The sequence below is a fragment of the Girardinichthys multiradiatus genome, chromosome 7, assembly GCF_021462225.1.
Source record: "Girardinichthys multiradiatus isolate DD_20200921_A chromosome 7, DD_fGirMul_XY1, whole genome shotgun sequence".
NCBI lineage: Eukaryota > Metazoa > Chordata > Actinopteri > Cyprinodontiformes > Goodeidae > Girardinichthys > Girardinichthys multiradiatus.
In genome coordinates, this window is record NC_061800.1 from 18,712,185 (window position 1) to 18,734,592 (window position 22,408).

The following is a 22,408-nucleotide window of genomic DNA, read 5'->3' on the forward strand; positions in this document are numbered from 1 at the left end:
AGCCCAGATAATGACTGCATGGCTTTGTAAGCTTCTGAAAGGTGGAGACACATCGGTGGATATTTAGTAAGGCGATACCTCAAACACACTGGTTCCTTGTGTGACATCATTGAAAAATCAAAACTAGTCAGCCAAGATGTCAGGGGAGGAAACTGTGTACCTTCATCACTCTGGTTAATCCTTGGGAACAATTTCCAGATGCCTGAGGTGTCATATTCATCTGTTATAACAATTACACAAGGTGGCGGGTTTATGCAGCCATCATACCGCTCAGGACGGAGACAAGTTGTGTGTCTGAGCGATGAACGTGTTATGTTGTGAAATGTTTGTCAACCCTGGAAAACACAAGCAAAAGATTTTGTGAAGATGCTGGCTGAAGCTAGTAAGAGAGCATCATTATTCACATTTAAACATGCCCTGTACCAACATGAGCAGAAAGTCAATTTAGTGAAGGAGCCATCCCTCCAAAACTGACATCTTTGGAGGAGAAAGGTGAAGTACGAGGGTGGCAGCATCATGTTATGTGGTTATTTTGCTTGGACTGGTGTACTTCACAAAATAGATGACATCTTGAGAAAAAAACATTATGTGGAAATGTTGAAGCAACATTTCAAAACATCAGCCAAAATATTAAAGCTTGAGTGCAAATGGAAACATTGCGTAGTGCCAAATTAGTTACGATTTGGACAACAAAGTCAGTGATCTGGAGTGGCCATCACAAAGCCCTGATCTCAGTTCCAAATAATGTTTTTAGGAAGGAGATGTGCTCCTGTAGAAGGATGTTCAAAACATTTGACCAAAATCGTACAGTTTGAAAGGCAATTCTACCAAATACTTAGGAAATGCATATAGCCTAACCTTCTACATTTAAAGAAAGTTAAACATTTGTTTAAAATATCTTTCTCATTATTCTGACATTTAGCAAATAGAAAATATCTTGTTATCCCAACTGACCTAAAACAGGTAATGCTGTACAACGTTTTTTTTTTTATCAGAATCAGAATCAGAATCAGCTTTATTGCCAAGTTCGTACATACAAACAAGGTATTTGACTCCAGTACACTTTTCTCTCTGGGTTTTTAAATATATTTTAAATATGTTTATGTATATATCTTTATGTCCTTAAATATACATATTTAATATACATATATTTTTATGGTAATAAAATCATCAATCCAGACGGGAATGGAACTTGAACTCCTCAGAATCCATATCAAAATCTGTCAAAGCTGCTTGTTCACTATTGCATTTACTAATTATAGCCGATAAGCTCAATTCAATTCAATCAGCTGCAAACAGGAGCAAGAGAGCTGCATGGTGAGTTGAAGTTTTTAATGAGAAGAGAACAGGTAACTTACACAGAGATGTAGGGCACAGAGCATGGGTAGACATACTGGCAAAGAAGCAACGGAAGAATCCAGTAATGAACATTGGCAATTAGAGCATAAATATATCGGCCATCTTCTATGGTGTAGTATTTTGTAGCAGCAGCTTATCTAAAGCTGAGATGAGGTGGCTAGATAAACTCATCAGAAAATCCAGCTCTGTCCCAGGATGCCACCTGGACCCAGTGCAGGTGGTGGGAGATAGAAGGACTCTGGCAAAAATAACATCACTGTTGGACAATGTCCCCCACCTCAACCAAGCTGTCGCAGAACTGCACAGCTCCTTCAGTGACAGACTGCTGCATACTAGGTGCACAAAGAAGTGTTATCACAGATCCTTCCTCCCAGCAGTAGTTTTAGACTTTATAAACTACTCCAAACAAACTCAATAAATGTCTACATCCCCTCTGTTTTTGGCACAGTTTTGGTTTCCCATTTCTTGCAAAGTCTGTTGGTTTTTTTATGCACAAATAAAGACACATTTTGTACATCTTTTAAATCACCCTACTGAGTTGCACATTTCTTTTCTTGAGTATGCTATTTTTAAGAACTGTGCAGTATTCTTTTTCTTTTGTTGTAAATTTGCCATTTATTAGTATTTTTTACCATTGTCTGAATCTGCACGCTTCCATATGCCTTCCTCTTTGTTGCTGATACGCCTGAATGTCCCCACTGTGGGACAATAAAGGATATTTCTATTCTAATCTATTTTATTGTATGCTATTCTATTCTTGTTTTTATCATCTTACTCTGTAACTAATATTCTTCGGGTAAAAACCAAACATCTTAAGTTGAAATTCCCTCCAAAACAGGTTTAAACTGAAGATATTATAGCTGTAAGTGGTGCACTTTATTATTCATCATATTTTAGAGAAAAAAGTAAATAGCTACAAAAAAAACCAAAAAAAAAAAACAACATATACCGTCGTAAACAAAAATGTTCCATATACATGTGCTTTGAAAGTGGATAGAATGGCTATAACAATCACTTCCTCAGCGCTGATATGATGGGACTTTAGCTGACCAATGAGATGCAGGCTGTGCAGTCATCCCAGCAGCAGCATCAGAGTGAGTCTGTCTGTGAGTAGTAGCTTTAAGGGAGGAAATCTGGACACCCTCTCTGAATTGAAAGGGACCCTCTGCAGGCAGGCCGTGCTTTCTGTTCCTCTCAATGTGCTTGTTAGCAAATGGAAGCAGAGGTGTTGAACCCCCAGAGGATGGCGGACGTCAGCGGCAACAATAAAATCGCCAACGCGGAGCTAGAGGTGCTGAAGCTTCAGGAACTGGTCCGAAAATTGGAGAAACAGAACGAACAATTGCGGAGCAGAGCGAACGCTGTAAACAATTGCTCCGTCGGCCCTCATCTCCAGACCCCGTTGTCGCATGCGGCCACGGCGTGTCTGGGTGACAGTTTCTCCTGTAAATATGACGTGTCGAGTCCGACGCGGACTCACCCGGGTTTCTCCTCGCCACGGGGACCAGCGGAGGAGCCGTTCGCTTATTTTCAGCCGAGCTCCATGTCCCCTGATGCCGCTGTGGAGGACAGCGGCGCCGCTGGTGCAACAACCGTGCTGGATGAGGTTGATGTTTTGGACCTGAACACCGTGCTCCCCATTGGAGAGCCCGATAGCTGGTAACCGCTCTGTTTATGTCAGACACCTTGTTATAGACAAATATTGTTGCTCTGCATTGAAGAACTCTGTCCCATTTGTGTCTCACTGAGGTTAATAGGCATAGCAACATTGTATAGCAAAATCCATATACAAGATCATTTAAAATGCAGAAAAATGAAGGAACAAATATCACATTAAAAACAATGAACATATGTAAAATACACAATCTCAGTTTGGTGAAACATATAGGTAATAATTAGAAGATGCCCAAGAACAGAGCCTTGTGTAACCCCACATCTGATCTTTGATTATTCAGATTTATAACTGCCAAACAATAGTTGCAACATAAACCAAAACACAACCAAGAAGCCAGAATTGTATTATGTATTAGTACTCAGTATTCTCTTTCCAGAGACAAAAGGGAACAAAGCCACTGCTTTGGCCACCCCGAAAAATCTTGCATTCTCTCAGAGAAATATATCAAGATTATGTTTTTTGAGAATAAGCAGACTTTAATATCCATTTTGACACTTTTTAAAGAGCAAAGTAAAAATATTTTAAATATGCATTTGTTCAGATTTAAAGGATTTTGGAAACATATTACTACATCATCCAAAAGAAAATCATAATAGTTTGATGGTCATGTCTAGAGATTAACCAGTCGATCGGCCAAAGATTGGAATCAGATAGTTTTTCCTCAATCATCAGCAGGCCAAATACTGACAGATCAGATTGGTTTTTATTTCCCTTTGGCCTTTAAATGTCAGAAATATCAAAACTAATAGCTTTCACCATTTTTAATCTGTAAAAGCATCAGCCAAGCACTTGTACTTTAATGCACTTTTTTGAGTTTAGTAAAAATCAGATAATCTCAATTACATATAGTTTGATGCTCAAGTGGGGACAGTCTTGTAATCACTTCATTTTCTGGTGGATTCAATCTAAAATCCTAGCTTTTAACTCTTTTGAGTTACAGTCCTTAGAAAAACTGGCAAAGAAAACCAGCATCTGCCAGGAAAAGTCTGATCACTGCACCTCTATAGTTATGTTAACAGCTATTATTTAAAGCTACAATTATTGTTAATTTGTTTTTGTAAATAAACTAAGGAAATTGATTGACAATTTTCGTTTAAAATTGCTGTACAGATGAGTAAGTCAGAAAAATAAGTCTCTCTCCACGGTTTCTTTACAGCTGGCAAAGCTTTTTTCAGCTTTTATGCCAAGTGAAAGTTAATCATGTGAAGTGACTGATTACATTCTCCAAGAATCTCAAATTTAAGGAATGCGTGTGCAAATGATCAAGCTGGCAGAATTTCTTCGAGCTGTAAGTGATGCTGTGGTGACTGGTGGGTGATTGGTGGTAAATGGCCCCCAAATTCGATTCTGCCTTTGTGTCTGCTTTGATTATGGTTAATGGATTAAACATTAAAACAGTGAAAAACAGTGGGGGCTTTCCAGTAGGAAAAAACAATAAAATAGACCTGACTCCTAGGATGCACGGTGCAGCATATGTTCTGGGATGAATTTAGAAACAGTGACCCCCTTCAGTCTATGATCAAACAACTTGGCTTTGTGTCTGGTGTTCAGCCTTGGGCTGAACTAGTGTGAAGCGCAGTAGTTGATGACTTGGGTTGCTCTCACACCGACATGCTGACTACTGAAGCAACCCTGTTTATCTGATGTGGAAAATGTAGCACACAGCTGATTGCAGCACTGATGGGTTGCAGAGTATCTTTTTTTTCATCTAACATGACAAGCTGACCTTAAAATCACTCTAACACTTTGGCCTAGTTGTTGAATCTAAGGCCAGTCCTGTTGTATCTTCTTTAACTTGGAGAGACCAGGAATAGATCCCTGTTAGTTGAATATAAAATACTAGGTGTATTGTTTGTTTTAACTAAAAACTAATTTCAATCAGCTTACAGAGCTACAAAGTGAACTGTTAGGAGTCAATTTACATTACAAGTTACTCTAATTGTTACAGGGTCAAGCCTCAAATACATACCACTATTATTTGGTTAAATGTTCTTTAGGAAGTGGAAGAAAAACCACCTCCTTTTTATACTCATGTTCTTCTGTAGCCATCAGTTTCAGGTATACTGTAACTGACTGGATTAATGACCACTCCTCTTGTCTGAGATGGTAGACTGCATTACATTTGGTTGGTTTAATGTCTTAGACTTTGCTATTAACCAATGTGTATACATTTTTGCAAGGACTGAGCTTGTGGGCATTCCAGAAGCTTAATGTTACCCCGCTTTATCATTGCCAAACCCAGTTTTGATCTGTGTTATGGATCATTGTCCTGTTTGATCAGTCATCTAGCTGTTCTGTACCTGTCCTCCTTCTGGATTGTTGCATCCACTTTTGGGAACACCCTCCTCAGCATGATGCTGCCACCACTGTGCTTGACAGACAGTACAGGTGTGCTTAGGTTTAAAAGCCTCACCTTGATTCCATCCCAATAAATGTCTGTTTAATCATTCCACCTAGGAAAAAGAGCAGTTTAAATGAACCTGCAAAAGCCCCAAATAAATATGGCATCCACGCGACCAAGGACAGCATTTACACTTCTGTGTAGAACTGTTTGTTACATACGAAACCCACCAGCTGTATTAGAAGCTTCAATTTAAGATTTGTTGCCTAATTTGCTGCCTTCATTGAATCACCCTTTAAAGTGCAGTATGTACTATAAATGTTGATTAGCTCAAGTCTTTCCAAAACATTTTACAAAACTCCCTCTGGCAGTTGTTAAAGGTCCATAAAATATTCACTCGTATCTTCAGTTATAAAATATAGATAGTCAGCGATTTCTCTTTAAGTAAGTACAATACAAAAGTAAGTGAGAGTATTTAAATGGGTTATCTATAAATGCTGCAGAATATGACTTGAGTGCATCTGTGTCTCAGGCTGTATGTGAATCCCAGAGCGAAGCCACCTAGCGAAAGCATGCTCAGCCCTCTCCAGTGGTGCAGGCAGGTCCTGGACCACCCAGGGCCAGAGGTGGAGCTGGCTAAGATGACGCTTTGTCACAGACTGGATCAAGGTACAGTGTACTCCCATTCCTTATGCAGATTAAAAATCAAAACTTCAAGTCGCTCTCAGTGCTAGCACCTTGTGTAATGGATATATGTGAAGGAGAAAGTCCTTGTAAAATATGTTAGGAACCTGACTTTGTTAAATACTGTACAATGTAACTGCAGACCGAGTGACCCCCATAATTATTGGGACCGGTTTATGAAGTTGTGTAAAAAGCCTTAAAATAAACTCATGTTTTATTTTAGAATTAGATTGTCATGCTGAAATTTTTAGAAGAACCCTACCTTTAATTTCAGTACATTTATTCAGTACATATAAATCTCTTTTCAGAGTTGATTTGGGTGTTTGGGAACCTTTTAATTAGTACTTCATGATCTTATGCTTCCCTGGTGTACAAATATGTGACGCAGAGGTCCTGTTCTCTTAGCTGCTCTTCAATTTGGCAAAGACAAGAAAAAAAGCCATTTGAGTAAGGCAGATGTTTGCCGATCTTAATAGGTCACAAAATAGCTGCAAGAAAATAGCTGCTCGTCTGAACTTACCAGACTTCCCAATCCAAACAGTGACTGAAACAACTGGGAACTGCACAATGAGGAGACTGGTAAGGGATGTAGAGCAAAGAGCAAAAAATGTCACCTTGGGGTCACCATAATCCTTCTCCAGAATAGGTTATTTAGGTTGTTTTGTTTAGATCTTTACGAGGGATGTCAATTAATGTGGAGCTTTCTGCATGCAAAACAAAATAAAATATCTTATGTTTCTAAGATGTAGCCCCCAAGTCATTGGTTCTTTAGATGTTCTTTTTTTAATTAACATGTTTCTTTGAAGAAGCTTTGAACCCTGTGATTAAGCCCAACAGCATGATCACTGCCCAGACATTCACCTTAGATTTACAGTAGCTGTTTGGATGGAGGCCTTAAAATAGTTCACAAATTGAGTGAAATATCTGAACATTTCAGTCAGAAGAGTACCATTAAAGCACTTTGCTTATTGTTACATTGAACATCTATTTGCTATGACTGACTTGAGGTTTATCCACTTGCTTTTTTTGTTTTTGTTTCCAACATTTATGAGACCTGCTGGAAATTTGAAAAGCTAGCTGTTAGCTTCACTGCTAATTAGAACCAGGTGGCATTAGCCTACATGACAATGATGTCTTCTGCTTGTTCTCTGAAGATGGATTTTCGCATCTTTTTATCCGAAATACTAGAATACCCCCTGAAGTCAGAGTAGTTCTGACTTTAATATCCAATATGGCTGCTGTGCCTATAAAACATTCTGAAGGTTGCTGCTATAAATTGCTCATTTTCACTTGGGCTGAGTGCAGCTTATTAAATCAGTGCCACACATAGTACTGTACAATATGAACATGTTCCTCTGGAGTTTGAATTCTTAAAACGGAGGGAAATACCTTGTTGCTAACATGTATAGGTAATAATAGTTAAGATCACTGCAATTAGCTAATCCGACTGGTTTTTCCACCTGCAACTAGAATGAGCTAAACTGTGATCCGAATTCTGACTTGAGGCAAATTGATCTCAGGATAAAAACATCTGTTCTGTAGTATCCGTTGCTATTAGTGCATTCTATTTGTACTTGAAAGTCAGATTTTCCACGATTTGAGTTTGCAAAAATTAAATTAAACATTTGCTTAAGTCAGAATTTTGATTTGGAAAAGCAGAGGTTCCCAACTAATCCTGTATTCAGATTCAATATGGCGGCTGCTGGGCGCATATAACAATGGAAAAGTTGTGAGAGAAAACAGTTTATTGTACTTGTGAGGTGTCGTATCACACATAACTGGTGGCACACACAGGATATTGCAATATCTCTTTGTAAGTATTTTCCTTTGCTCGTTGAATGTATAGAATGGAGAAAACTGTTACTTGCCTTTCTTGATAATGGTAGTTAGCCTGGACACTGAGCACGACAATTCGCAAATCCCACTAGTTTTCCCACTTGGAGTGCGCTCATTTTCCGCAGCCAAGAAATCTGTCATTTTTGTGCTAATATGAGTCAAATCAACAATTTACAATAAACTAAATCAGATTTCTGCCTATCTAGAAACAGACGGATAACCTCTTATCACTAAGGCCACAATCCATTTTAAAATACATTATTATTATCCGGGACAAGGGATTATTAAAATTACCAATAAGATAACATGAGATTTATTTATGTAGTGTATATATGCAAATGCAATAGCTGTTACATGTGTATGCCAATAAACAATATCTGCTGCTGGACCACACTCTTAGCTCTCATGCGTGGGGATATTGTTGCCATAGAAACACTGGTTACATTTAATGCATATTTGAAGCAGATTTCACTGCTCTAACAGCCTGTTTAACAGACTCTTATGCAGTGAAAGCTCATACTTATTGGAGACATGGGTACAAGATGGTCATTTAAGTGGATTTATGTTCAAAATAATTAACCGTGATTAATATTCTCCTGCTGTGGGTTGGTGTCCACCCAGGGAGTCAGTAATGAGTGTGAATGTTTCAAGGAGTTGTTCTTTCTCTCAAGTTGGCTCTCCTCCTCGAGGTCCTGAATGCACCCTTGTGTCCAAAACAAACCAGAAGCAGTTTTGTAACTTGCCGTGAATGCTGGTTTTATTTACTAATGGTTGGCCTTAATTGTGTGAGGAATGCAAAACGTTTCTTTTTGTCAGGAGAGCAACTCTCAGACTGCTAATCAGTGAGGATGGCCTCATTGTTTGCATGTTGGACAGATCATACAATGAAAGACAACTTACTCAGTATTTAAGAGTCAAAAATAAAAAATAGTGCCATTTATAAAGGTGTAAGAGTTTACCTACGCTTTACTAAATTTCATTCAGCCTTAATTCAAGTTCAGTGATCAGCTTAGAGAATATTGGCTCGTAAATGACAGAAATGCGCTAAATAAAGCATGAAGTAGCTCCGTTTTGTGCAATAAAATATCTACAATTGGAAATTTTACCGAATGAATGTAAGGTCAGATTCTGAAATAGTTCATTGATCTAATGTCATTTTTGGAAAGTGATGTAGCCTACATGCGCAATCCCTGCTTAACCTAAGACCCAGCCCAAAAAAAAAATCTATGCTTTAGCCAAATAAGCTGCTATGGGGGGCTAAACCCTGTCTTACTGTATCTGCCTTTTCTGAGCCCATCATTCAAAACATCAATGCTGATCTGTAAGAGGCAGATTAACATGGGTCAGAGTGTGTTAAACTGTATTAATCAATGTGCTGTATGTGAGTGTGTAACATAGGCGAGGCAATTCGTCTAACTTGTCCTTCACATCATGCCATCTTGTTTCCGTAGCGAAGCGATGGCGAGTGTCCTCCGTCCGTCCATACAGCTGCATAGAGGGACTCTCCACCCTCGGCTGTCCTGTCCTGCCTTACACTAAACCTGCTGCACTAACTGAGACCCCAGGTAACATAAACATGTCACTGTTACTAACCACAGAAATCACTCAAGGAGATCACTGAGAGGTGTGGTATGGATTTATATGGAGGCCCCCTCAGGAAATAGTTTGTAGAACTGCCTTTCACTGCGGTTACAGCTGCAAGTCTTTTGGGGAATATTTCTACCAGCTTTCCACATCTGAACACTAACCTTTTTGGCACGTCTTTTTTGCAAAATAGCTCAAGTTCAGTCTGACATGCTGGAGAGTATCTGTGAACATCAACGTTCTTGTCAAGTCTTGCTAAATAGTCTCAGTAACATTTAGATGTGGAGTTTGACTAGGCCATTGAAACAAATGAATGTGTTATTTCAGCTCCGGCTGTCTGTTGGGGGTTGTTGTCCTGCTGGAAGACGAACTTTTGACCCATTCTCAAGTCTAACAGGTTTTCTGTGTTGCCCTGCATTTAACTACATCCATCTCCCACCAACTCTGACCAGTTTTCTTGTCCTTGCTGAAAAAAAGCATCCTCAAAGCATGAGGCTGCCACCACCTTGTTTCACAATTTTTTGCATGTAAAAGATTCAGATTTACTCTTAGATGACCAGAGCACCTTTATCCGAATGTTTGCTGTGTCCCCTACATGGCTTGTAGAAAGGTTAAACTGATCTTTAATAGTTTATTTCAACAATTGGCTTTCTCTTTGCTACTTGTCCATAAAGGCGTGATTTATAGAGTGCCTGACCATTAGTTGTCCAGTCAGTAGATACACCTTTCTGTACCGTGGAACTTTGCAGCTCCTCCAGAGTCACCATAGGCTTTGTTGCTGCTTCTTTGCCTAATGCTCCTTTTACCTTACCTGTTCAGGTGTGTGGCCATTTCTTGGTTTCCAGTTGGGCTATACATGTTCCATTTGTGGGTAATGGATTATAGATCTAGATAGATAATGTGCATATTTAATCTTCATCAGATATAACCTCTTTCAACAACATATCTTGTTCTGCTCTAAATTAATCTGAAGGTTGTGCCAAAAGTAGCTGTAGCTTCCAAAATACATTCAGACTTTACTATACTGACATAACCCAGATTCTCAAATAACCCGCTTCATGCAGCTTGAAATCAGATTACAGTATATTCAGAGAAGAGATTATTTAGTCAGATTCTGAAGATGTTAGCAGAAAAAAAATTCAATCTAGCGTATTTTAACATAGCAGAAATATCAGTAAGGCTTAAATATTGTCTGTTCTGTTTCTTTGAAGCCCCGCTGCCATCATCAGGCCAGCATGTTGTCCAGCCAGCTCCCCATCCTAGGGCCAGCTGCAGCCTCAACGACAGAGCGCCCACCTTCCTATCAAACTCAGCTGTCTACAGTAAGACCTCACTGACAACACGTCTTCCCTGCTCTGTTAGTCACTTTATACTGTCAGGATAAGTGAATCAGTGTAGGATGATTGTATGTACAGTACAAACAAACATATCTTATCTGTCCAACAAGCATCTTCACAGGGTTTAAAGGTTAAATGTCTTTTGAAGGATTAACATCTCCTTTATCATTTTAGATGTCGGTCGCCGCCATGCAGCCATAACGCCCCAATCTTCGCTGGACAGCGACATAGGTGTCTCAGAGCTGGAGGAGGACTCCATCTCTATGAGCTACAAACTGCAGGACATAACAGACGTGGAGGTCATGGCACGACTCCAAGAAGAGAGTGAGTCCCCTGTAAAAACATTTTTCATTGAAAATATGTTTTTATCTTTATTTAACCGTGTTTATAACCATGTAAAGAAACTCACAAATGTTTCAAACGTTTTTTTAAGAGAATCCTGAGCAATGCAGAAGGCAGTACAGGTTAAGATGGGTTGAGTTACAACAGTCTAACTACTTTCATATGTACAAACACAAAGACATACCCATAATCAGCATTTTCATCAAAATCAGGGGATACATCTACAGCCAACCAACCCTGAATGTGAGATGCAAAGGAGAGTTTGTTGTTGAGTGAAAAGCTCAAAAACATGTACAGGTCCTTCTCAAAATATTAGCATATTGTGATAAAGTTAATTATTTTCCATAATGTAATGATGAAAATTTAACATTCATATATTTTAGATTCATTGCACACTAACTGAAATATTTCAGGTCTTTTATTGTCTTAATACGGATGATTGTGGCATACAGCTCATGAAAACCCAAAATTCCTATTTCACAAAATTAGCATATTTCATCCAACCAATAAAAGAAAAGTGTTTTTAATACAAAAAACGTCAACCTTCAAATAATCATGTACAGTTATGCACTCAATACTTGGTCGGGAATCCTTTTGCAGAAATGACTGCTTCAATGCGGCGTGGCATGGAGGCAATCAGCCTGTGGCACTGCTGAGGTCTTATGGAGGCCCAGGATGCTTCGATAGCGGCCTTTAGCTCATCCAGAGTGTTGGGTCTTGAGTCTCTCAACGTTCTCTTCACAATATCCCACAGATTCTCTATGGGGTTCAGGTCAGGAGAGTTGGCAGGCCAATTGAGCACAGTGATACCATGGTCAGTAAACCATTTACCAGTGGTTTTGGCACTGTGAGCAGGTGCCAGGTCATGCTGAAAAATGAAATCTTCATCTCCATAAAGCTTTTCAGCAGATGGAAGCATGAAGTGCTCCAAAATCTCCTGATAGCTAGCTGCATTGACCCTGCCCTTGATAAAACACAGTGGACCAACACCAGCAGCTGACACGGCACCCCAGACCATCACTGACTGTGGGTACTTGACACTGGACTTCTGGCATTTTGGCATTTCCTTCTCCCCAGTCTTCTTCCAGACTCTGGCACCTTGATTTCCGAATGACATGCAGAATTTGCTTTCAACCGAAAAAAGTACTTTGGACCACTGAGCAACAGTCCAGTGCTGCTTCTCTGTAGCCCAGGTCAGGCGCTTCTGCCGCTGTTTCTGGTTCAAAAGTGGCTTGACCTGGGGAATGCGGCACCTGTAGCCCATTTCCTGCACACGCCTGTGCACGGTGGCTCTGGATGTTTCTACTCCAGACTCAGTCCACTGCTTCCGCAGGTCCCCCAAGGTCTGGAATCGGCCCTTCTCCACAATCTTCCTCAGGGTCCAGTCACCTCTTCTCGTTGTGCAGCGTTTTCTGCCACACTTTTTCCTTCCCACAGACTTCCCACTGAGGTGCCTTGATACAGCACTCTGGGAACAGCCTATTCGTTCAGAAATTTATTTCTGTGTCTTACCCTCTTGCTTGAGGGTGTCAATAGTGGCCTTCTGGACAGCAGTCAGGTCGGCAGTCTTACCCATGATTGGGGTTTTGAGTGATGAACCAGGCTGGGAGTTTTAAAGGCCTCAGGAATCTTTTGCAGGTGTTTAGAGTTAACTCGTTGATTCAGATGATTAGGTTCATAGCTCGGTTAGAGACCCTTTTAATGATATGCTAATTTTGTGAGATAGGAATTTTGGGTTTTCATGAGCTGTATGCCAAAATCATCCGTATTAAGACAATAAAAGACCTGAAATATTTCAGTTAGTGTGCAATGAATCTAAAATATATGAATGTTAAATTTTCATCATGACATTATGAAAAATAATGAACTTTATCACAATATGCTAATATTTTGAGAAGGACCTGTATGTGGAGTCAAGTTCAATCTGTGAATCATGTAAAGCGTGATTGTTTGCAATTCAGGTGAATAAGGTTTTGTCATATTACGGTGGGGTTTAGCAGGACCAACGTGCAAACCGGAGTTCAGGAGCTGCATGGTAAGTAAAACTATTTAAAAAACTGGTAAACTTACAGGAGACGTAGGACATGGGACATAGGCAGAGTTACAGGCATTGAACAGGCAAACGGAGACATATAGTAGGATCCAGTAGCGAGCAATGAAAACCAGATCGTTTCGATACAGAGGCAGGGTGGAGAAATAACCAATAAACTAGAAGGGCTAATCAGGAGAAATATGAAGCAGCTGTTGGCAGTGAGAATGTAGAGCGACTGAAGGAGGGAGGCTAATGAGCAGGAACACAGAAACATTGGAAGGAATCAGAACTGTAAATGTACAGGAAATAAGCAAATAACAGCACCTAGAGAACAACAGGAAGGAAACAGACTCATAAAGAAACTCAAACTAACAGGGAGATCTTGACAGGTTTTGGATTTGAGAATAACATAAGTTTTGTTTTCAACTAACAAAAATGTTTTCTCCACTGAAAGCTAGCTACTGCTGAGTAAGCCGCAGATTGGATGTAGATTCTGAGCTTTACTTTACTGTGTCATCAATGTAACATGAAAATCTGCAGTTTTGACTTCAGTTTTAAGTCACAAAAATCTTTTGTATCAAAAATACCGACGAAGAACAGAAGCGGTCCAAACACTACCCCACAAGGTTAGTGTTAGCTACTATAAGTGAACTGGTGATGTGAGAAAGGCAATGAGGCAATTATCTAACCATCCAACGACACCATGGGGGCCAATATATTGGCTAAAATAAACTTTATATGTTATATAGATAATTTAAGATTGATACATATAAATCCCAACTTTGTTCACATGTAAACTGCCTTCTAATAATTATCTTGTTATCAAAGATTATAAATACAGATATTTTGTATATAGCTTAAAGTTGATTAAAATGTCAACATCAAGCTTTGAAAAATTGTTGGTAATCTTTGGATTCATTGACTCGTAGCTATTGGTGTTCAACAGCATTACATTACTTATAGGAGAAAAGCATTTAACTAATGTCTTACATTAGCACACAACTTGTACTGTGGCAAGAGGAATGAAGTCTGTCAAATATGAGCGAACTCAAGTTTGTTTGGTAATGATTAATTAAAATGAACAGCTTCAATATAGATAATTTTGGTATTTTGGTAGGTGGCGTTGCAACAGCCAAATGCAGATATAGGAAGCAGATTGTTATCATTGCAGGGACATTTACATGAAAAGCAAAGGATGCGGACATTAATCTGTGGTTCAACAGAGAATATGATCAAGTAAATTCTTACACCACATGTTGTGTTTTTTATTCTCTAAATTAATAATTGTACATTAATACATGTTGCATATATAGCATTTACTCCCAAGAGACTAGCTTCACATTCATTGTGAAAACAAGTAATTCCATTGTTTTTTGTGCTAAAGTCCTTTTAAGAAAATCTGATCCACTTGGTTCATAAAAGGCAGAGCTGCTTTAAAACTGATTTGACTATCTCACTTTATACCTTCACTATCTTAACATGTGAATCCCAAATCTGCATTCAGAAGAAGGAAGTCTATTGTTCTACTGCTCACATGGATCTGCATTCATCAGGCCAGAATGTTGCGAGAATGATCTGAGGTTTCAAATCAAAGGGGTAGAAAAACACTCATCTCTGTACTGAGATGAGATGGACCTTTTCCTGGTGAACCATGTCTGCGTTGATTTGGATCATTACTGTGCTAAAAGGCCCATTAATGACACATAGTTTGTTTTCTGGCAGTGCAGTCTAAAAAGGTTCCCGGAGAAACCGGCCCAAAGCATTATAGATCCTCTAACTTACCGGACACAAGCTGCTTTACCACATATTTTTTCTTTGTACCAAATATATCCCAACAGGAGCTTTTGCTGACAAGCCTAATCTTACCAAAGCACATGATTCCTGTATCATTTAACAAACGTTACAAGTTTACGTTTGTGATGGAAGGACAGAAAACATTTTTTCCTGCCACCTCTCCTGTCTGACATGTGGCCACTGTCTAATGGTTGCAATGGAGGCTTGGTGCCCCTCTTTGTTTCATAACAGTGAGGTTTGAATAATTTTTACCTCCCTTACTGTACATGCTGGTTACTTAAAGAAGTAAAGCATAAATCCTATAAATAAATTCAGAAATTCTGGCAGTGGTGATTTTTTTTTTAGAAACGCTTAATGTGGGATCTTTTGCCACTTTGAATAAATGCACTCAAATCAAAGGTTTGATTTTCCCAAATTTTTTCAGTGCAAAATTATTTTACTGCATTGAAAGGTGACTTTATTTGAAGGATTTGCAAAAAATTACCACGGTCTCTTCAGACTGTGGAAGTTGCTGTATTTTTGCTCATGCTTCTTTGTTTCTGTCTATGACCCATAATGAAAATTCTGGTCTATAGTTGTATGTAGAGACTGAAAGGAGTATGTGACCTCTAAACAGTAGCCAGCTCATAAATTATGTAGAGCATCTCAGAAATATGCTCTGTATCAGTCTAGTCGACTTATAGAGTAACTGAATAATGGATGAGGGGTGCCTCCATAAGGACTATATTGTACACTATATGTCGTTCAGGTTCATGTTTTTCTCACATGAAGCACCAATCCGCTCTTCTTTAGGCCTCCGACAGGACTACGCCTCTACCTCAGCCACGGCTGGCCGTCGCAGCTCCAGTTTCTCCTTGCACTCCCTCAGGCGCTGTGAGGTGGACCTGGAGGAGGAGGATGAGGAGGACGAGGGCTACGACCAGCTGCCGCCTCCCCAGCCTCGACTCTTTCACACAGGCTCTATGCAGCGGGGCAGCATGCCCCATTCTCACACCTTCTCCAGCTTTAGAGACAGCAGGCGCAGCTCGGCCAGCCCTCAGTTTTCACTCAGTGGACTGTGTCAGCTGTCTGGATCCTCCAGCCTGATCACAGACACACACACAGCCTACAGGAGCAACGCAGGTGAGTAATTTAGAAACTCTGTGCACTGAATCTTCCCCAGAACATCTGAAAGTTTCTGTTTGACATCAAAGCAAATTCAAAGCTGTTTGTGGAGTTTTGCGTGCAGCTCATTTTTAGGGTTTTTTATGCAGTAATTCAATATTGGAAGACCTGATCACAACTTTTAACATTGTTAAATAGACAAGCTGCGGAAAAGCATGCCAAACCTGATCCGAGCTCCCAGCATGTCCAGTGTTCCCAGTATTCCATGCCTGGCCTCCCCTGTCAACCCACCCTCCAATGGCCCCTCCTCTTTACCATCAATGCCCTCCCTCCGGAGCAGCCAGAGCTTTGACTCGTCCAGCGGGCTCCTGCGTCTTCAGTCTTCCAGTAAGACCGTGTTTCTACTAATAAATCAACCACCCAAAGTTCAGTTCTTTCATAATTCAAGCATATCTCTGTTTCCCCGTGTTTTAGTCCCTTCTCCAGGCCAGCTCAGTCAGCGAGTCCAGAGCGTTGGAAACTTCTCCAGCACTCCACGACAGCAGCTGAAAGCCACTGCCTACGTCAGTCCAACCGTGCAGCAGGGTCCCACGTCCACCTCACTGTCCACCTCCGCCAGTTTGATCTCCATCCTAAGCAGCGGTTCACTGCCTCAGACACTAAAAGCCAGCGGAAGTTTGCTGCCACACGCCCTAAAAGCCAGCACCAACCAGTCTGCTACCCCACGCAGCTCCCTTCCTCGCCCAGCTTCCTTGGTGGGAGCGAGCGGACTTCCACGTGCGAGTAAAATCATGCAGCCTACACGCAGGTATGGTCCAAAGTACATCACCAATTACACCTCTGAATTTTAATTCAGACTTAAATTTATTGAGATATTGTGGCGTGATGTTAAGCAGGATGTTCCCGCTTAAAACCCTTCAGTGTTGCTGAATTAAAACAATTCTGCAAAGGGGAGTGGGTCCAAATTCCTTCACAATGATGCAAAAGACTTACTGGCATGTATTTCAAACACTTGATGGCACTTTTTGCTGCCAAGTGTGGAACAACCTGTGATCATGTTTGATTATGTTTGTTTGGTCAATCCCTTTTTCACTTTGGGCCAGGATGGTTCGGATGGCTTATTTCACTTAATTCATAGAATCGTGTCTCTTTTTATTCACTCAGGTTGTTTGCCTAATTTTAACATTTGTTTAATGATCTCAAGCATTTAACTGTAACAAAAAACAAAATGAGGAAAACTCTGTAAAGGGACAACTACTTTTTAAAATAAGTTTACAGTTTAATTCAAACTCTAAATAAATTCAGTTTTATGTACTTTGTGACACCAAAGAGGAAGAGAAGGGAATAATATGAAACTACTTGTCGTCAAAGGTTATGTGAGAGTTTTCCAATGCACCTATACTTAGCATCAGTAAAGGTGCAATAATTATCTCATGCCAATGGGGGGAGACGCTGGTTCAGGTCTAGATGCAAACAGTGAGTCCATTCTCTCCTGCTCCAAGTCGGCCACAGCTGTTCCACCTGCCTTCAAGATCCGGCTCATTTCTGCTGGTTTGGAGTCTTATCTCTAAGAAGATCCTGCATGCACACTGCCGAATGGGAAAAGATGCCAGACCTTGTTGGCCACACAAAGAGATCCATATCAGTCATTTTGTTGATAGACTGGTCCAGGGAACTGTCTTATGGAGGAGAAGGATGTTAATGGTGTACCACTGTGCCGCCAGGGTCTCATTAATCAGTGGCAGTAATAACCTGAAGTCTTAACCTAATGCTTATAGCCCCATTACACAACTGAGCATCCACCATTCATTCAATGTCGCACGAAGATACACTGCCTTTGGTAAATAATGCTCCAGCATCACCTTCCCATGCATTCGATACAACCACATATAATTGGACCCCAGCTAAGCCAGGCTGACAAAGATTTATCTGCAGATGAGAGAGCAAGGACTGAGTCGCTCCAACATAAAGTTCATTACAGTAATCTAAGCGGGACGAAATAAAAGTGTGGATCACTGTTAATCATGCTGGGGAGCTGTTGATGCAATCACCCAGCCTATCGAAAACCCACAATGCAACGGCTGTCAGACCGCGTCAAATACTGGTGCTGCTTCCTAATGCGTCTACATGGCTGTTTCTGTGTCTGGTCACCTTCTGACAAGTGTGAAAAGCTCCAGCGGCAGCCTGATAGTACTGCTTGATATCACAACTTGTTCCCTCTGTTTCTAGGTGAGCCAAATCACAATGTTGTAATGGCTTTCTTTCTTGTTGTCTAACCTTCTTGTCAGTGAGTGTATTTGATTTGATTAATTGCTTTTTATTACATGTTAATTTAGATGCTCAGTAGGCTTGTTTCCTTGTGCCCACAGTTTGCTCACTCCTCCAAAGAGCCTAGCTGCTTTGAGTGCCCTGAGGGACGGCAGCTGGAAAGACGGCTGCTACTGACCCCAAACGGACTGACCTGAAGGGAGGTTTGAGGGCTGCACAGGGTTACTTTGCAAGGGACCCCAATGATTTAACATGATGCTGCCAAGAGGTCCCAGAGAAAGTGACTGTTAACATGAACACAAAGACATTCTCTTTAAGAAAAGACTGAGAAAAAGTGTGGATTCAGCAGGCTGGATCGATACTACCTGCTTAAACACTGATAACACAATGATAACAACAGGCAATACTATCATAATAAGATGCTAAATGTGAAAAAAGAAAGCCTCTTTAATATTTTCTTTTTTAAGTTTTCATTGTTGATGGATACAACTTTCACTCATTAGAAGGAAGATTTATCTGAAGCCTAAAGATTTCATACACGCTTTGATTGATTTTCTGTGGTTAATTTTAGCGAATATTATTAATTTATCAATTTATTTATTTATTGTGGCATGATATATAAGAAGAACTTGACACTGGAATGACGTTACTGGCCATTAAAACGTTGTGTGTTTCTTTATAATTCTGTTTCATGGCTGGACCTTGCAGCACTTTAGATGACAGTTATGATACACCTGTAAAAGTAAATCATCTGCTTTCTTTTTTTTTTTATTAAACATGATATCCATTCGTGCCAGTGCACACATTTCATAGAACGGCTAGTTTCACTCATTCTGTTATCACATGAAGTCTTTAAAGTTGTTTGATAAACCTAATCGCTGCAGTAATATTGCACATGCTTTTTATGGATCACAAAAAAAGAGGGGCTTGATTTTTTAAATGAATAAATCATTTCAAAGCATGTTTGTCCGCTCTTTCTCTCACCCAACGATGAAAGGAACCAAGAGGATTCAAAAGCTATTAAAGCTCAAGTTGAGCTACAAATTTCAGTTTAGTTTCCGTGTGTAAGGAGAAGCTAATGCCATTCTACAACGTCTGTATTACTGCTGTTTACCCGGAGCTGTTATTTGTAGGGAGAGATACTCTAGCAGTTTTATTCTGAAGGTGCAAGGCACAGAAAAAACTGACAAAAAAGAAAACAGCAGCAGCAAAGAACATGAACAAAAAAAGGAAAACAGCAACAACTCGGCCACAAGAACACAAACAGATTTTATTTTAGATTTTGAGTTTTTTTACAAGACTTTGCTGAATTTTATGTAATATTTGACATATCTATTCTATTTTTTTGTCATTTATATTTAAGCAAAATTCCAAAATGTATAGATGTTATAATCTGGTTTTTATTTTCATAATTTCATCCTACAGACATTTCCCTCTGAAGAATAATAACACATTGTGATGCCACCATGGTTCAGTGTGGGTATGAAGTTATTTTGGTGATGCTTGGTGCTGATTCATTCACCTTTATCTTTTTGAGTTGTTGTTAAAAGTTCCATTTTGATTCCATAAGAGCATAGCACGTTCCTCCACAAGGTTCTGGGAGATTTGAACTAGGCCTGGATGTCTTACATGTTTTAGTCCAGGCATATGGAGCATTTAGCAGACTGTTGTCACATGCAGAACACAACCAATTCTCGGCAGAAGCTACTGCAGCTCATTCAGTGTTACTGTCAGACCCATGGTGGCCTCTCTGACTAGTTTATGCCTCTTTTTAGCAGTAATATAAATTCCAGTTTTTGTAACTTTACTGCTGATCCATGTATTCTCCAATTATTAGTGACTGTCTTTACTGTGCCATGATAGTGCTGCAGTTTTTGTCCTCTTCTCCTGACTGGTACCTTAACTAACCTCTCTGTAAACTATGGCTTTAGATAAAGGACACCAGTGTTGAGAAAACGTACTAGGACAGAAGTTTTTGTTAAAAATTAATCAGATTCTCCATTATTGATGGTAGGTGTCAACCTGAGAAGACTGATTGCTAGATTTCAATCAAAAGGTGGTTCAGCAGAGTAGACGTTCAAAGGTTAGAGCAGAATAAATATAGAACAGGAGAATTAAACTTTTTATATCCACTGTAGAAGTGAGGCAGAGCATTGAACTGGACACTCTGGAAGAGCTGAACTGACTAATCTTTAACATGCTTGTGTTTTCATGGGAAGTCTCCCAAGTAACGTTCAGCCTTGTACAGTTTTATACACACAGCGTGTAAGAAGCTACAAACATTCTCGTGCTGTCGGGAAACCTGGTCTGTTGATGTGTTTGATTTTTAAATCCTGGCCCTGGAGTGGAAACCTGGTATTTCTAAAAATGCCCAACAAAGCTCAAGAGGTATGTTTTAAGCTCGACATACACCTATGATTGCTCAAGTATTTTTCAAGCCTTTTTGTTTTTAAACTCAGGATGCTGTGATCAACCTGAAGACGCTGCAGGAGATTTCCGGGCAGCTGGGTTTTGAGTGGACAGTTCTGGCATCTGAACTTGGTTTCAGCAGAGCTGAAATTGGCCGGTTCAACACCAGATCAACAGAGAGGAGCATGCAGGCCAGGCTCATGTTGGAAAGCTGGTACTCTGAGTGTGTGTGTGTGTGTGTGTGTGTGTGTGTGTGTGTGAATTTGATCTTGTTGAAATAATCATTTCAGTGTCACTGTATTGTATTTGTACTAAATTTACCTTGAACCACTGGGTCCTGTATAGGAGAAATTATTTTAGAAACAGTTATAAAGCATATTTGCCTGTCATATTTTGGCTTATTGTTACAATATATTAAAAAAAAAAAAATAAATGTATAATGTGCTTGCCGAAAAATACGTTTGCTTGTTTTCTGAAAACAAATATTCAAATATGACTTAGGCAATTATGCGATGAGGCTAACCACCTTTTACACCACTTTCCCTCACACTAAATTTGGATTGTTTATCAGGTATGAGAGGTCATGGGACAAGCCAAATAAGACCAAAGTGCTCCAAGACGGACTGGAGCGAGCAGGCTGCCGCCACCTGGCAGAGAAGCTGCGCTGTCTCCACTGGGGTCACCAAAAGCTGAGCAAAAAGGTGGAGCTGCCCTCAGCCTTCCCCTTCATCATCACAGTCCATAAGACCATCAGCAACCAAGACGCCTTACGCAGAATCAACGACCTAAGCCGCAGATTCACCTAAAAATTGAACATATTTATTGATCTTACATTAGATGTGTAAACTATAAGACTACACAAGATAAAACAAATCATATCATATGTGGAGTTTCTTGTATTGTAAGTAAATAAATACCTTACAATAAAGCTACAAAAAAGATATTAGGGCTATTTTAAGTTCTTACATTACAAAGTTTATTTGTTAGTCATTGAGAGTTGTTGGGCTGGTTTTTTTTTTTTTTTTTTGGTTACATGGACAGTAAAGGCTGTATTGTTAAGAAGAACAATGAGGTGATTGAAACCACTCATCTCAAGGGCTGGTATTCTTTAATCACAACATAACGATGATCTGTTTAACTTGGAAATGAAAGCCCTTGTTAAATTTTTTCTTAATTACTAGTATTTTACAAACATTTTACTTCACATTTTAATAATGTTTTATTAGGCTGTTCGTGAGTAGTTTGGATTCAGACATTATTTGTAATCTATTTATATTAGTACTGCTTTCAACAGTAGAAGTAGCTGTAATAGCAGGCTCATTCAGTTTATAATTTTAGGATTTGATAAACAATACTAATCCGTTTAGACATTTAATTCCTTTAAAACTATCTATGATCAGAAAAAAAGTTTCCTTTTTGTGACATAATTTACTTACTCAAATCATGTGAATCTCGGTCAACCTAAACCATATTGACCAAGTTTACAAACCAATCAGAACCTCGAGCTGTTTCCTAGCAAGGTTGTGAGAGATTGCAAGTACAGCAAGCAAGAATGACTTCAAAATAAGAGATTTTGTTTTCTAATTTGGAGCTGGAAAGGACTTTTAATTTTAAATAAACAAAATAGCTGATGTGGTATAATT

At 39.6% G+C, this 22,408-nt stretch overlaps 2 protein-coding genes across 2 annotated transcripts; both read left to right on the forward strand.

Moving 5' to 3' along the window:
* The first annotated feature begins 1,311 nt into the window (after positions 1-1,311).
* Positions 1,312-19,317, forward strand: slain1a (SLAIN motif family, member 1a). The gene is made up of 9 exons (XM_047369657.1): positions 1,312-3,018; positions 5,908-6,044; positions 9,347-9,460; positions 10,691-10,801; positions 10,991-11,140; positions 15,777-16,106; positions 16,287-16,475; positions 16,563-16,896; positions 18,458-19,317. The coding sequence occupies exons 1-9, from the start codon at positions 2,573-2,575 to the stop codon at positions 18,531-18,533; spliced, it is 1,887 nt and encodes a 628-aa protein (XP_047225613.1). The 5' UTR covers positions 1,312-2,572; the 3' UTR covers positions 18,534-19,317.
* A 147-nt stretch (positions 19,318-19,464) lies between these two features.
* wu:fc50b12 (uncharacterized protein LOC103911624 homolog) lies at positions 19,465-21,706 on the forward strand. Its single transcript, XM_047369658.1, has 3 exons — positions 19,465-20,744; positions 20,816-20,979; positions 21,337-21,706. Exons 1-3 carry the CDS (start codon positions 20,568-20,570, stop codon positions 21,569-21,571), a joined length of 576 nt encoding a protein of 191 aa, XP_047225614.1. The 5' UTR covers positions 19,465-20,567; the 3' UTR covers positions 21,572-21,706.
* Positions 21,707-22,408: the final 702 nt, after the last annotated feature.